Raw genomic sequence first — 13893 nt, 5'->3', positions numbered from 1 at the left:
TCATTCGCCTCTACAAGTGATTACACAATACCGTGTTGTCGCGTTCCAATATGATGTCAGGCAGTTACGGAAGTTGAGGGAAACCGATTTCAGCCAGTTGGAAAATCCACAATAACTTTGTGAAATTCTCATGTCCCAGTCATGACCCAACACTCTCAAGCGGGCCAAGCTCTTCTGCGGTCGTCTGCAAAGCACTCAGACTTATACAACACCTCATGCAAGTATCATCAATGCTCGCACAATTATGACATCAAAGCAACGACGGATATTTACCTCGGCGACCTTTTCTGGTCCTCCAAGATCATCAATGAGCTCATCCAGAGTGTTGGGAGGTAATGCACCGCCCAGGATTTCCAGTTTGTCTAACAGTTCTTTCTTCATCGATCTACACAGGTCAACAGCAGAACTTGAAAGCCTTGCTTGACTGCTTGCTGATGACATTAAATCGGAAAGTGCTGGTGCGCTTGCTGAATTATGCAATTTCAAGTGGCCTGCAAAGAGAGGGATGTTTTAGACAAAATTTCATTTTTCCTTAAGATTCCAGCTGAGAACTGTATAAGTAGTCTCAGTAAATAAATTATCATCAACGATTACCACAGATAAAGTAATTAACTTAGGCTCGATTTCCGCCGCAGACTCAGGTCCGGCTTATCTTAGTGCGGGCTCATTTCTTGAAATAACTGCTGGTAATCGAGCCTCCACTCAAATGAACTAACCATGACTTTAAATTTGCAGGGCAAATGACGTCACGGAGACCAAATTATTGCCAAATAAAAAAATTGCGATCATTTTGGTGTCCCTAGCTGATCCACCAGGAAATGAACTCTATTTTCGTGCAAGCGATTCCTTTGTTTCTGTTACAAAACTGCCACTGATCATGAAATCGATGTTTCGAGACGAGACGATGTATCTCGAGTACAATGAAATCTCGATTTAACGAAGTGCCAAGGTACTAGGGAAACTGGTCCGTTATATCGAGGGTTCGTTATATCGAAAACCTCCATATAACGAATCTGCGGAAAAACAACCAAAATCTTCGCTATATCGTGGTATAATTAATAATTGTTTTTTATGTGTTACGTTGCGCTACCCAGCATTTCAAGATCTGAACGATTACTTCTTCCTTGTGTGTTTCACTTGTTTTTGTTATATAAACACCAATGAAATACTAGGTGATATTTCGCGCGAAAACATGATACCTTCACACGTAAAAATAACATGTTATCTTCACACGTGAAAAGATCACCATTGCAGTGGCTTGAAATACTTTTTTAACACTCGAAGAGAAATTTCGTATCACCGCACGCCCATGTAATATCCTCTATTTAAAACACGGAGGACAAATTTCAGTGAAAGTGGCTGGCAAACGGAGAAACAAGGGAATTGGACTGGAAATTCCGGCTACTTATATCTTTACCACAAGAAGCCTTCAAAAATAAAGAAGTTGATAGAATTAATAAGAAAAAGAAGATAGAGCGGATCTGTACTTGTATCGATAGTGTCAGTGTTGGCATTTACAATGAGCTGTTACTGTAACTGTAAAGCTGTTCTATAGTTACAGGATTCAAGGATTTTCATCCTTGTTGGTCTGTTTAGCATTTATTTTTTGTAACGTGTTGACATTTCTTCGTTATATCGGGGTACATTTTATGTTTGGGCTACTGGATTGTGTTCGTTTTAACGAGGATTTCGTTATATCGAGGTTCTGGCCGGGCTGAAGAATATCGTTCGTTATACCGAGGACTTCGTTATATGGAGGTTCGTTAAATCGAGGTGTGTATTACTAATACATCGAGAATCCACTGCACATGTTAAATCCCTCACGTTAATTTTTAGAACCCCACCATATGTCCCGGATATATGAAAGAGTACCAGCAAGGATTGCTGTAAGCCAATAGCCCAACGCTTTTCGGTCATCTTGTATCCAGTTGTCTGTCGCTCCATACCAGAACCTCTGAGTTCGAAGGAAAAGTAATCAAGGGTATGGTTTGCTATGACACTTGCAGGGTGAGGTGGGCATGGATCGACTGCCGTACGAGTCGACCGATTTCCACGAGGATCAGAAACAGAGGGGCAGGACACCATGTGCATTCATTCTACTGCTTTTAAGTCTGACAAACTCTTCCTTTATTTTCCCAAGCACGTTGGCTTACCGGCCAATTTTTCTCTGATCTGTGGATTGTTGCCACTGACCCCTTGTCTACTGTAAAGTTAAACATAAAACAGATTGGTAATATAGAGAGTTAGATTACCAACAGACGGTGAATCCAAACCATTGATTTGTTTTGTCTTCCGCTTGCTTGGAATACTCCATGACATGTTACCTAATTTAAGCCCAGCGGCTGCCAGAGCATTGTAAGTCGGATCATCAGATGACTTGTTTGGACTCCCAGTCTGTGATTTACTCTTGGAATTTTTTTTGCTTTTCCGATGAAGCCAAGGATCTGAAAAATAAAGTAGGGGCGAAATAAGCGCCACACTTGTGCCTGTTGTTAAGGGTTTACATTCGTCACTCTAAAGACCATAAGACAACTAACCACATAAGGGGCACAGAATTCTTTGGGTCGTTATGGAATATTTCGAGAAGCCAAAATTGTCAGAACAAAAAGTGAATGGAAAGTGGGATGGGAGGGCGGAAAGGAAAAGATAGCGTCTCTTATCTTGTTTTTCTCTTATTCCCGCCGACGTATATTTCAACAAGGTGGTTCGGTGAGCCTTGATCTGCAAACAAGGTAACTTGGAATCCCCAATAAGACGTCTTAACTGCACGCACACGACTGGATCAAAAAATTAATTTAAAAGATTGGGTAAGGAATACAGTTGACTTCATGCAGAGATAACCTTCATGCACGCATGTCCAAAAAGAAAAAGACATTAATAACCTAAATATCACCAACTAAACTTTCCGTGGAATAGAATTTGCAACAACTACTGTCTTTGAGCAAAGCCAATAAGAAATAAGTCAATCAGATCCACAAAAATAACAAAATCTGTAGCAATACCCTTGACAAAAGTATGATACTGTATTAAATAATGCGTAAACCACGTAAAAAGGAAATGTCAAGCAGAGAGTTTAATGTAGCTTAAATTGTGGAGAGTCGAGCCTGTGGAATAACATTGGTAGTGTATATCTCAAACTTTACACGAGGTGATGACAAGGTTACCTTCATCCTCTGATCCCGAGTTTCCAAAAGGATTAAAATCATCCTCTCCGGCTGTGCTTTGATCTGAATCGGCTGTCACACTCTCCTCTTCTTTAAAAGACTTGTTCATCTTGTTTGACATATCAACGTCATTTTTGCCACTGTCATCTGAGTCACTGTCGGATCCGCTACTCACTGAATCATAAGACACATCACCCTCTTATTTGAGATAAGATTACTGAAATTATCTATACATAGGCCAAGCAGAGACAAAAACAGGCATACTAGGTAAAACTCTGAGTGCTCCTAACTGGAAACCAACCTATGATCTTCCGCTTACCAGTTCAGGTGTTCTACCAATTCGCGACACGAGAACCAATGGTAGCTAAATACGCCATTAGGGAGCTTAAAGTGCACCTTAACTCAAATACTTTTCCTTGCTAATATAAATCTCCCCATCCAAAGCAACATACGCCACCATTGTTACCCAGAATTTCGCTTTTACTCGGTAAAACTAGCAGTAATTTGGACCCACGACCGTGATGAAAGAGGCATGTGTATATTTTCGATTTTACGTCACAAACTGCTTTGCATTTCTGCTTTCAATGAAATTCTGCATTGAGGGACACCGCCCGCCCCTCACGTCACGGTCGCGTGTCCAAACTACTGCTAGTATAACTTTGCGCGTCTTGCCCGGGAGACAAAAAGCGAAATTTTGAGAAAAGAATGGCAAAAACATGTTTGCTTTTGAAGGCGAGATTAAGATTCTAGAAGAAATACATTCGAGTTTAGGTGCACTTTAAGCATGTGACGTTATTGAGCCATGGAAGGAAACAGAAGTGAACAGGTCACATGCCATAGTCTCTCCCACATTATTTTTACTCCAATCGTCTCTAATAGCGAAACGTTACTTGAAAACATAAATGTGGCGGTCTCTTCAAGACAAGTTAAAAAGGAAGACAGCTCATTTCTGGTTTCTGTCCGTTGCACAAAAGCGTCAATTGCTTGAGCTCCCTATTCGTACGTTCAGGTGACAATAGAATTGTCGTGCTTCTTGAAGTAACACGTCGAATGTCGTTGATTTGTCACTAGTCTTACACCCTGAATTCTTTTAACAAAAGAGTTAATCGAAAGAAACAACAAAAACAGTTCTGTCATAACATACAATTATAGATTCTTTCAAGAGCTGACTTGACTTTCTTGGGCTTTGGAGATTTAAAAACTGCAACAAAATAAAGACGACAAAGATTACTACTCCGCTCTACCTTAATAGAACACTGTTCTTCCATTTACGTTTCGTTGCGTAACTGACCTTTCTTTTTCCGTTTTACTGGTGTACGTCGCCGGGATGTAGGAGATGATCCGTCAACAACATCACTGTCAAGACCAAACAGTTCCTCTATTCTGTTGCCTGGGGCTGGAAAATGTTTCTTAATCAACGATTGCAATACTCCTCTAAAAAATAAGAAACGCATACATTAATTCCAAACATGATTAGCTGAAAAAAATTAATGTTCCATGCAATTTCTTACGACGAAACTACTTATTACAACAGCACAACAGGAAGCTTGATGGATGCAAAATCAGCCGAGGTTGAGGTACTTTTTTCTTGTTCTTATTGCATGGCAAAAATTTTCCGTTCACCTGGGCTAAAAATAACACAAAATATCAATTTGCTGATTTTCTCTTTTTCGTGCAGGAGAAAATATAACTCAAATATATTCCTACTCATTCGCTTTCAGTCGAAGTGGAGAGATTCTGTGTACTTTTAGGTAAGGTGGTAAGTTAGTAACCAAGTCAAACCACTGTATCGTGAGTAGGTGCTTGATGTAAGCTAGTAGTGTCGACCTAGTAAGTAGTATTGTCTGTATGTGTTTTTGTTTAGGTCATGCAAATGAACGTTTATACAAAAACAAAAAATTAGAAAATAAATCAATCAATCAAAGGAGTGGGCAGCAATGAGGCATGGATTTTTCAAAGTACACCAACCCAGAAAGCAAGCCCAAGAAGACTTCACATAAATTTGCTGTCACGCAACTTTCTTGTCACTATGACTATGTTGTCTTGGTAACCAACTCAGCTGCAATACTCTGCACACTTCCCATTTTTGGTTGCTAACTTTTCAAGTTAATTCACCGACTGCTAGACATAGGCCTGCTTTCAAAATTTTCAAAATTTAATTGGGAAATGTGAGTTGCATTAATTTTGTGCAATACGAGATGATGACATGTTTTCTTACTGCAATAGATCATTCGTATCACCTTTGCGGTGAGCATTAGCTCAATCACCTTTTATGCACAATTCACTTCACTTTCTTTTCCCTTGTCTTTTAAAAAGGAACATCATAAGCATTTGCGATTTTCGGAAGTAAATTGGTTCGGGGGATTTTAGTTGTTGGACAACCCCATAAATTCCAAGACCAAGTCTCTGTAAATACTGTGTGGGTTTTCTTGGTGTCCAGCGCTTTCTTCTGGGTTACCGGTATTTTCAAGACACTGAGGGTTGAAGTGGCTGGGCAATCCACCCAGGAACTTGACTGCTCAGCAGAGGAGCAACCTCTATCCAATTATGGCATCTAAATACTGTAGCAGTAAAAAAACGTATTCCTGTTGATGGCTGAAGCAATGTGCTTAATAACCATATTGGAATAAACTTACTTAGCAGTGGAGACAAAATCATTTAATTCTCCTCCACTTTCCTCCAACTGCTCTAATGTTCTTGCTTCACCCGTTGACTGCAGCCCAATAATAACACACTGAAGAAAAAAAATGTCAGAAGCTTCATTAAGGCCTCCTACTGCTGCACATTCAAGAAAGTTTAGGGGCTTTTCCAAATTCGTTTTTTTTTTTCAGATGGATACAGTCATTTTTTTTTCACAGACAAACCAAATAAATCATGTCAATGATAAAATGCAAGCTGTCTTTGAAAAATGTTACAAAGTGTACTACCATTTACGATCACTTCGTAAAAAGACAGGAAATAAATGACACAATGACCCCCAAACTCGACTCCTCAAGACAACATAAATAGTGAAGACCGCTACCACCTCAGCAGGAAGGCAACTCAAACCAACAAATATCTTGACTTTGCATCTCACAATCCAGTGCAAAGAGGCTGAAGTGACAACACTCTTCAAGAGAGCCAACCACCTCCCTTCACGCCCTGAATTAAGAGGGAACGAGCGGGAGAGAGTTCTAGCCGACTTACATGTAAGAGAAAATGGCTACACTGCCAGTCTTCTAAAGAAGTGCCTGAACAACAAAACCAAAACCAGGCACTCCCTAGAGAGACCACTGGGTTTGCGGTCCTACCTTACGTAAAGGCTGCATCTGAGCGCGTGGGCCGCGTCCTCCGAAAATTTAATATTTGGCCGGCTTTTAGACCTATAAGAACATTAGGCCATATATTCAAGAAGCCCAAAGACCAACCAACGATCGACCGAGTCCAAGGGTTAGTGTACAAAGTGAATTGCCGAGACTGTTCGTTCACCTACTTCGGGGAGAGTAAGCGCTCGTGGAACTCGCGCGGAGCCGAACATGATCCAGGCAGCGCAGCGAATCAGCAATCAAACAGCATGCTGAGTCCACGGATCGCAAAATCCATCTCAGAGATGAACTATCACAAGAGACTTTTCATGGAGTCGTGGCATTCCACTTTGGATAGCGACACTGTAAACGAGAGGAAACCGCTTCCTCGAACTTGCGTTCATTTTAAGTTTAATTCCACCATAAAGCCCATGTTAACTCTATTGTTATAAATACATACATGTAGTTGATACAGTGTAGGATCGTGGAATAACTTGTATGAAAGAACACTTACTTTTCCGTGATCAAGAGCTTCTTTGGAAATATCAACAACACTTCTGACTTTGGATGCAATACACAGGTATTTGAAAAACCTCTGGAATAATATACATAGCATTTTTAGATACACAATGTGTTGCAATACTGTAAGGAAAACCAAATGGCTAGAGAATACGGCAAAACATGTAGCAAATTGGGGGGAGGAGGGGTCTTACTAAAATATAGCCCATTCCATAGTCGAGATTGCACAGTTTTTCTCACAAAATAATCACAGCTCCCCCTAAATTCACACACCTTTTACATGTATATTCCCTTTTACAAGAAATTATAACTCGATTATTGCTATTATTATCATTATTATATATAATTTATTATATTCTGATTCAATTAAAAATTATTATAAATTATAGTATATTTATTCACTACTCTTTCATAATAATTAGTAAAGAAAAAAAATGTTTCAATAAACCTTTATCTGATATTACTAACAAACTTTACGTCTACAAAAATATGCACTGTACATGTGAACTTAATGTCATGGAATTAAAGAATTGTTTTATTGTAGTATCACATGCACATGTACATCTACTCAGTAACCTTGAGTCCTCACGATAAAGTGCTCTACTATTCTTCCAAAATAAGCTAAAGATCCTGCAGTCACATCACTGAGCAGTTGACTGACCTGGTGTGCAGACCAGAACTGGCCCCAAATGGTCTTCTTTGTTCTGCTTTCAGCTCCCATCAAATCTGCAGCTTTGTCAAATTTATCTCTGGCCTCCATCCACTGCACAGGAAAAGCAAAAGAAAATCAAAGTTTGACCTGTTCATTCTAAACTGCTTGTAAATGACAACTACAGCTGTAAAGAAATACCATGTATCAAGCACAGGTAGAATAACATTGCCAGTTTCGCAGACTGAAAAGGTCATGATTTCAACATACTTAAATAAAATTAATGGATATTTTTTTAACCACACATATATATGCCATTTTACCACTTACAAGTTTCACTGAAGCATTATACATCTCAATGAAATCTTCAGACAATGGCAACTCTTTAATATCAAAAGTCACACCAGCAAAGCTCAGTTGACGAGTCATGTACATGCCACGGAGCTGAAAAGAAGAATTAAATCATAACTGTTTTCTTACATCATAAACTTCAAATCCAGATGAAATAACTTTAGTTTTTTACAGTCCAAGGCTGTGTTCTAATGGCCCCTGGTCACCTGAAGCCACCAACATTTCGCTTAGGGCGACTGAAAAACATTATAGACCACTTTCATAAATGGCCACCACTTTTACATTCCTTCGTCTTTATGTTAATTAGACCTACCAAGGTGATTTAGTGACGTAATTTGGAGGACTGGGAAGAAAAATTTTAACGCTGTATCCCACAACTGCGCGCGGCCTTAGGTTTTGTTTCCAAGTTTCCTATAGTATTTCCATCGCCAAAACTCAACAGATCATTCCGTGTCTCCCACATTTCCTTTTCACTGAATGAACATTCAAGTGGAAACCGCCGAGATCTAACCTAGCCTCTGCCATGTCGAATTTGGAAATAACATTCAAGGCCGCACGCGGTCGTGGGATACGGCGTAAAAATTTTTCTCCCCATTCCTCTGAATTATGTTACCAGATCACCTGGACTGCCCTCATTTCGAAACAAAAATTCTTTTGAAATTTGCTCGTCGTAGTGAGGCTAGAAAGGCTTAATTACTAGCATTAAAACAAAGGAATATTTTATTTAGCCGCCATTATGAAAGAGGTCTACTACTGGTAACCCACCCAGGCACTCTTGTCTGTCGATAAGTTCTGTAGCACAAGGCTGTTGCCAGTATGAGGCAAACCGAGGCACTCGCCTCAATCATTTTTTAGTGATTTTTTTAAATTAAAGCATGATTCCGGTGTTGTCTTTAAAATGTGCTCATCATAAACACCTAAAATACCTGCCAAGATAATTTAACCATGGACATTGTCTCAGTCATAATGTTTTTCTGGCTTAGTAACGGCCCTGTAGCATGAGAAGCAAAAATTTAGCTTTGTGTTACTGAGGACTAGCCAAAAAGTACCTTATCACGCAACATTTGAGTCGCTCATTCATGCTCCAGTTGACCCACAACATGTATTCATTCCACACAATTGAAATGCACCATAATCCTTCCCTAGTGGGCTTGAATATTTGCGTGCAACAATTACTGTACTGCTCAATTTTCTAATTTGTAATTTTAAATATAAATACCGGTATTATGGTTTACTTTAGTGTTTAAGAAGTTATCAACAACACAGCATATGAATCTTTAAATAAAATGAAAGTCGTCATTTATGCAATAATAATAATAATAAATAATAATAATAATTTATAGACCTTTTCACAGTTTTTGATGCCATATTGGCTGGGGAGCAAAATAATGCTACTTAAATAACAGTGAATGTATGGGGTTTTGACCAAATTTAAACCTCTATAACTCTGCTACAAAGCGGCAAATTTCAAAAATTTACAATAGTTTTAGTCATTTTAATTTATTGATATCATACACTCAATGGAAAATTAGATCATTGCACAAGGTGCAATGTCCCTGTAGGAATTTTCTTAATTTTGATTGCAAGGATTTATATGAAATTTACAAATTTCATTCACAGTCATTATAGATTGATTCTAATTGCTCTCTCATGGGCAACCAGCCTAGACAGCTGGGCACCAGGGATCATGTCATTGTGGGTCTCAGGACCAACGATGAAAAATTCAAGTGCCATCCCTGGACACCCTAGCTGGCATTGTTGGGAGCTAGGGCTCCCCCAAATTTTCCTTAGAGCAGAGCCTTGCAGTCATCTTTTGTTTCTATTAAAACTGAAAAGGGGGAAAATATTATTGAATTGAATTGACATAGATGATTGAAGCTGCTGATTAAAAAGGAAAAGGAAGCAACACTGCATCTTATTGAACACACAAAAAATACTTCCTACAGTACCTTCATGTCCATGGCCACAATTTCCATTGCACCTACTCCTCTGAAATTATGAAAAAATATTGTAAGATATACAGTAGGTACAAGTGGTGTTGATGTTTTTTGTACTTTTAACATATAGCAAAATGGCATGCACATGAACAGGGTTTCTTACATACTGTCAATAAATGTTATTGTTTATTTTGGATTAACTTCAACCAACCCCCTCCCCCCCCCCCCCCTTCCCTTCCCTCTTCTTTATACACACTAACATGCATAGTACATTAACAATAATTATTATTATAAGACATTAGTATGTTATGAGTAGCCAAAAATGCCTGCTTTCATTTAAAGCATAAATTCCGTTTAACACTGCAACCAAGTTCTGTTTGGAGAATTCTTGCATGCAGCTTAAAAAGTTACAAATTATTTAGTTGAAGCCCCAACAACAATCCTGTCTAGTGTCTTCATCATAGGTGAACCAAAGTTATCAAAGGGTGTACTGTACATTTTTAGCACTTATATTTTAAACAGAGTTAACTGAATAGAGTGTAATGTGAAGTGCTAGATTTCTATCCCATATGAAAATATGTTTAAAATATAAGTGCTACACGGCCAACATTTGTATAAACATAACCTTTCCTTGTACTTGTACATGTTCATTGCCATGACTTTAACATCTTCAGTTCCCATGGCCTGCTCCTGTCTGACCTTGTAGCTCAATCGGTAAAGTGGCGGAGATCTAACCCGAAGGTCGTGGGTTCAATTCCCACCCTGGTCAGAGTTTTTCTCTGTCCTTGTGTGGGCCCATTTCCATCACTAGGGCTAACGCTCACATGGTTCATATGGGATAGAAATTTAGCACTTCACATTACACTCTATTCAGTTAACTCTGTTTAAAATATAAGTGCTACACGGCCAACGTTTGTATAAACGTAACCTTTCCTTGTATTTATTTATTAGTTTGTTTGTTTTTTAACAGCAAAATAATGCACTGTTATGAAGACTGTTATGACTGCTTTTACTGTACCTCTTCTCTACTGCTTGAATGAAGTCAATAAACTCTCTAAAAGGAGTTCCTGGTCCCCAGATCCCAAGTCGAGACATGTATGCCATGTTTTTTGGCTCTGACGCCCCTGTAAAACGACAGAATGGAATGCAGTGAGGACTAATTCAACTAACTCCACGATTTGATTTGCAAATTTTCCTGTACAGGAATCCAAGCCCAAGAAAAAAATCAACACTGATGATGCCATTATTCTACAAATCTACAACTCTACAGCTTTCAATCACATTGGACTCCCTAGGTTTAATTTACTACCACCATCAAAAGTACTTTGGTGAGGTTATCCAAAATAGACATCTAAATGTACAGCAATCTTTTAAAATTATAAAAGCAATAAAATCTTTGTAAATAATCATTTTGTAAAACATTGATGGGATAATGAACGTACAGCTGTAGTGTAACAAACTGGTATATCATTCTGGTTCACAAACTGAAAAAATTATTACTGTAACAGCAGATCCTAAAAGAAAAAAAAACTAATACAGTGTGTGTCCCTGTTGTCCCTATCAGCATTTCATTGGATTATTTTCCTATGTTTTTATGGAAAGCTAAACGAGATGCCTGGGTTATGATAGAGTGCCAGCTGACTCCAATTTATACTGTACCTGTAGCACTACAGTAAACCACCCTGGCCTTGGGTAGTTTGTTCTGTAACTCTAGAACAGCTAACCCAGTTTTAGTGGGCTTTGATGAACCAGTAGGAACTAAGTTCTTAGCTTTGTGACACTCGTCTAACACTATCTATAGAAACAGATGTCAAGGAACAATGCCATTACTGTAAAATATCAACAAAAATCTGCTAGGATTTTCTGCCTGACCAAAGAGAGTTCAGACAACACACTTATCATGTATTCTTGAAAATGTCCTGAGAACATACATGTACTAGATAAGGTGTTGACTTATATTCTATTTTAGCATGCTTTCCATGCCAACAATGAAGGAAATCCTACAGATTTACAAATAGATATAATAGTACCATTTGTTTCTTTTCCTGGCATTTACCACAGTGACTGTACTGTATTGTATGGGTGTCTTCAACTTATACGACTTTATGTATCTGTATCTGGACGTCCAAATTATACATGTGGCAGCTTTACCTTAGAAATCTGGGGCTTTAAAAATGTCGTTATCTTTGAAAAACCTTTAATTTTTGAGAAGCAACTGACCATCACTTGAAAGTTAATCAACAGTACCACAGTACTTTGGAAAGAAATAAACTTTTAGTTTATTTTAGCAGCCAAAGGATACAACTCCATCAAAGTCTTGTCCACACCAGTGCAGCAGTTGAGACATCCTTGTGTTGTACTTGACAGAACCTTGACTCTCTCCAATCAGCGATGAGTAAGTTGCAAATATCACACCCTTCTTCACTTTTCCATTTACTTTGGATGACAACTTGGCATCATACTTGAACTGATGAAAGAAAATGATTCAGCTAAACAAAAAATTTGCATGATTATAAATTTCACTACCAATTGCAGTTTCAGAAAAATGCGATTAGAAATTCATGAAAAACCCATGATTCCATTTTTTCATGGTCATGAAAATGGAGATTCAAGCAAGTTTTAAAGACTGTTTTGTTGAGGGAAATGACTCTTTCATTATTTGGTTTCGTGACACGTTTGCAGAATCAACATATCCTTATCAGATAAATGTGATACCGCATTATCCACATCGGAATGTATCTGGCTCTGATTGAATCTGCAAAGTTTTTATCACTATCGGAAACGGCAACTAATGCCTACAGATCGGTGCCGCTTCCGATCTATCGGAAAATTGATCGAGTCCGTTTCCGTTGATCGGGTTCCCTACAGATATTTGGACACGTTCCCTAACTTAATTTTTACAGTTATGTAAATACATGTATTACTGCAGTATTCTTTCCTTAAAGTGAGTGATGTGCAACAAATGATTACAGGATTTGTTGAGTTTATTCTTTACTGGGTTGCCAGTATGGCAATCCCAGTCGGAAAATGAGTAATATTTCTCTATTTTTTAATTAATTAATTTATTTTTTATTATTATTGTTTTTTTCGTGTCGGTAACAGTCTTGCCTGTCACTCCCCTGCTAAGTGGTGTCTTTGTCCATAGAGTCTTCTGTGCGTATTTTGTTAGGTTTGAGGGGGTTGGGATAATGCATAGATTTCTCTGGTGCACACAGGAGAACATTTAATTAACTTGCAATGGAGTTGAAAGCCATTGTAACCCGAATGGCAGTTTAGTGCATCTTAAAACAAAATATAACCTTATGGAGCTCAAGAATGAAACGTCAATTGGATAAATAAGACAAGAGGTCAAAAATAAATATCTGGAATCTTAAAAGCGACAAGTAATGGACTTCAACAACAATCTTTCACCTGTCAAGCTAAAATCAAAGTGACCTGTATTTATTTTGTAATATTCTGCCAAGCGTGGTGTTATGTAAAACACTAAAACTAAATGGAAAATTCTCTGGTAACTTATGGGTTCAACAAAGACAGAGAAGGAATCGAACAACTTACCGTATTTACCCGTGTATAATACGCACCCCAATTTTGGACTGCATTTTGAGAAAAAAAAGTTAGAGCAAAAAGCAAAACTAGTGTGAAAAAAATCCATTTCCTGGATAAGAAAATTTGCTCCGCTACATACAACAGTAAAGTAAATAAGCCTATGTAAACTGAAACCTTTAACTCGTAGTCACAATCGAACAGCACGTCTTCTCTCGCACAAGATTCGTCATTGACAAGTTCATCTTGTTGTCCGTCCACAAGATCCTCTTGTATGTTATCAAGGTTTTTTTACTACTCCATATTTGACAAAATACGACTCAATCATCTCTTCAGGCAGAACTGAGGTCAATCCGCCAAGAATTACTACTAAATTGGTGTTTTCTCTGTAAATGCTGCTTTCATGCTTTCAGTCACACGAGCTTCGAAAGCATAAACAACCAGGC

General features: G+C 38.3%; 1 protein-coding gene across 1 annotated transcript in view; it reads right to left on the bottom strand.

The window, feature by feature from the left end:
- LOC138045746 (protein strawberry notch homolog 1-like) overlaps positions 1 to 13893 on the bottom strand; it is a 53393-nt gene that overhangs the window by 12980 nt on the left and 26520 nt on the right. Inside the window, exons 10-22 of the mRNA XM_068892352.1 lie at positions 12207 to 12371; positions 11564 to 11699; positions 10923 to 11028; positions 9917 to 9956; positions 7947 to 8060; positions 7629 to 7730; positions 6963 to 7043; positions 5801 to 5898; positions 4456 to 4598; positions 4309 to 4365; positions 3165 to 3338; positions 2253 to 2444; positions 274 to 491 (exon numbers count right to left, since the gene is read on the bottom strand). Of these exons, the coding sequence (XP_068748453.1) occupies positions 274 to 491; positions 2253 to 2444; positions 3165 to 3338; positions 4309 to 4365; positions 4456 to 4598; positions 5801 to 5898; positions 6963 to 7043; positions 7629 to 7730; positions 7947 to 8060; positions 9917 to 9956; positions 10923 to 11028; positions 11564 to 11699; positions 12207 to 12371 (1626 nt within the window). The remainder of the gene's footprint in view (positions 1 to 273; positions 492 to 2252; positions 2445 to 3164; positions 3339 to 4308; positions 4366 to 4455; positions 4599 to 5800; positions 5899 to 6962; positions 7044 to 7628; positions 7731 to 7946; positions 8061 to 9916; positions 9957 to 10922; positions 11029 to 11563; positions 11700 to 12206; positions 12372 to 13893) is intronic.

The sequence above is a fragment of the Montipora capricornis genome, chromosome 4 (assembly GCF_036669925.1).
Source record: "Montipora capricornis isolate CH-2021 chromosome 4, ASM3666992v2, whole genome shotgun sequence".
Taxonomy (NCBI): Eukaryota; Metazoa; Cnidaria; class Anthozoa; order Scleractinia; family Acroporidae; genus Montipora; species Montipora capricornis.
The sequence above is the reverse complement of the archived record's forward strand: the minus strand, read 5'-3'. Positions and strand labels throughout refer to the sequence as shown.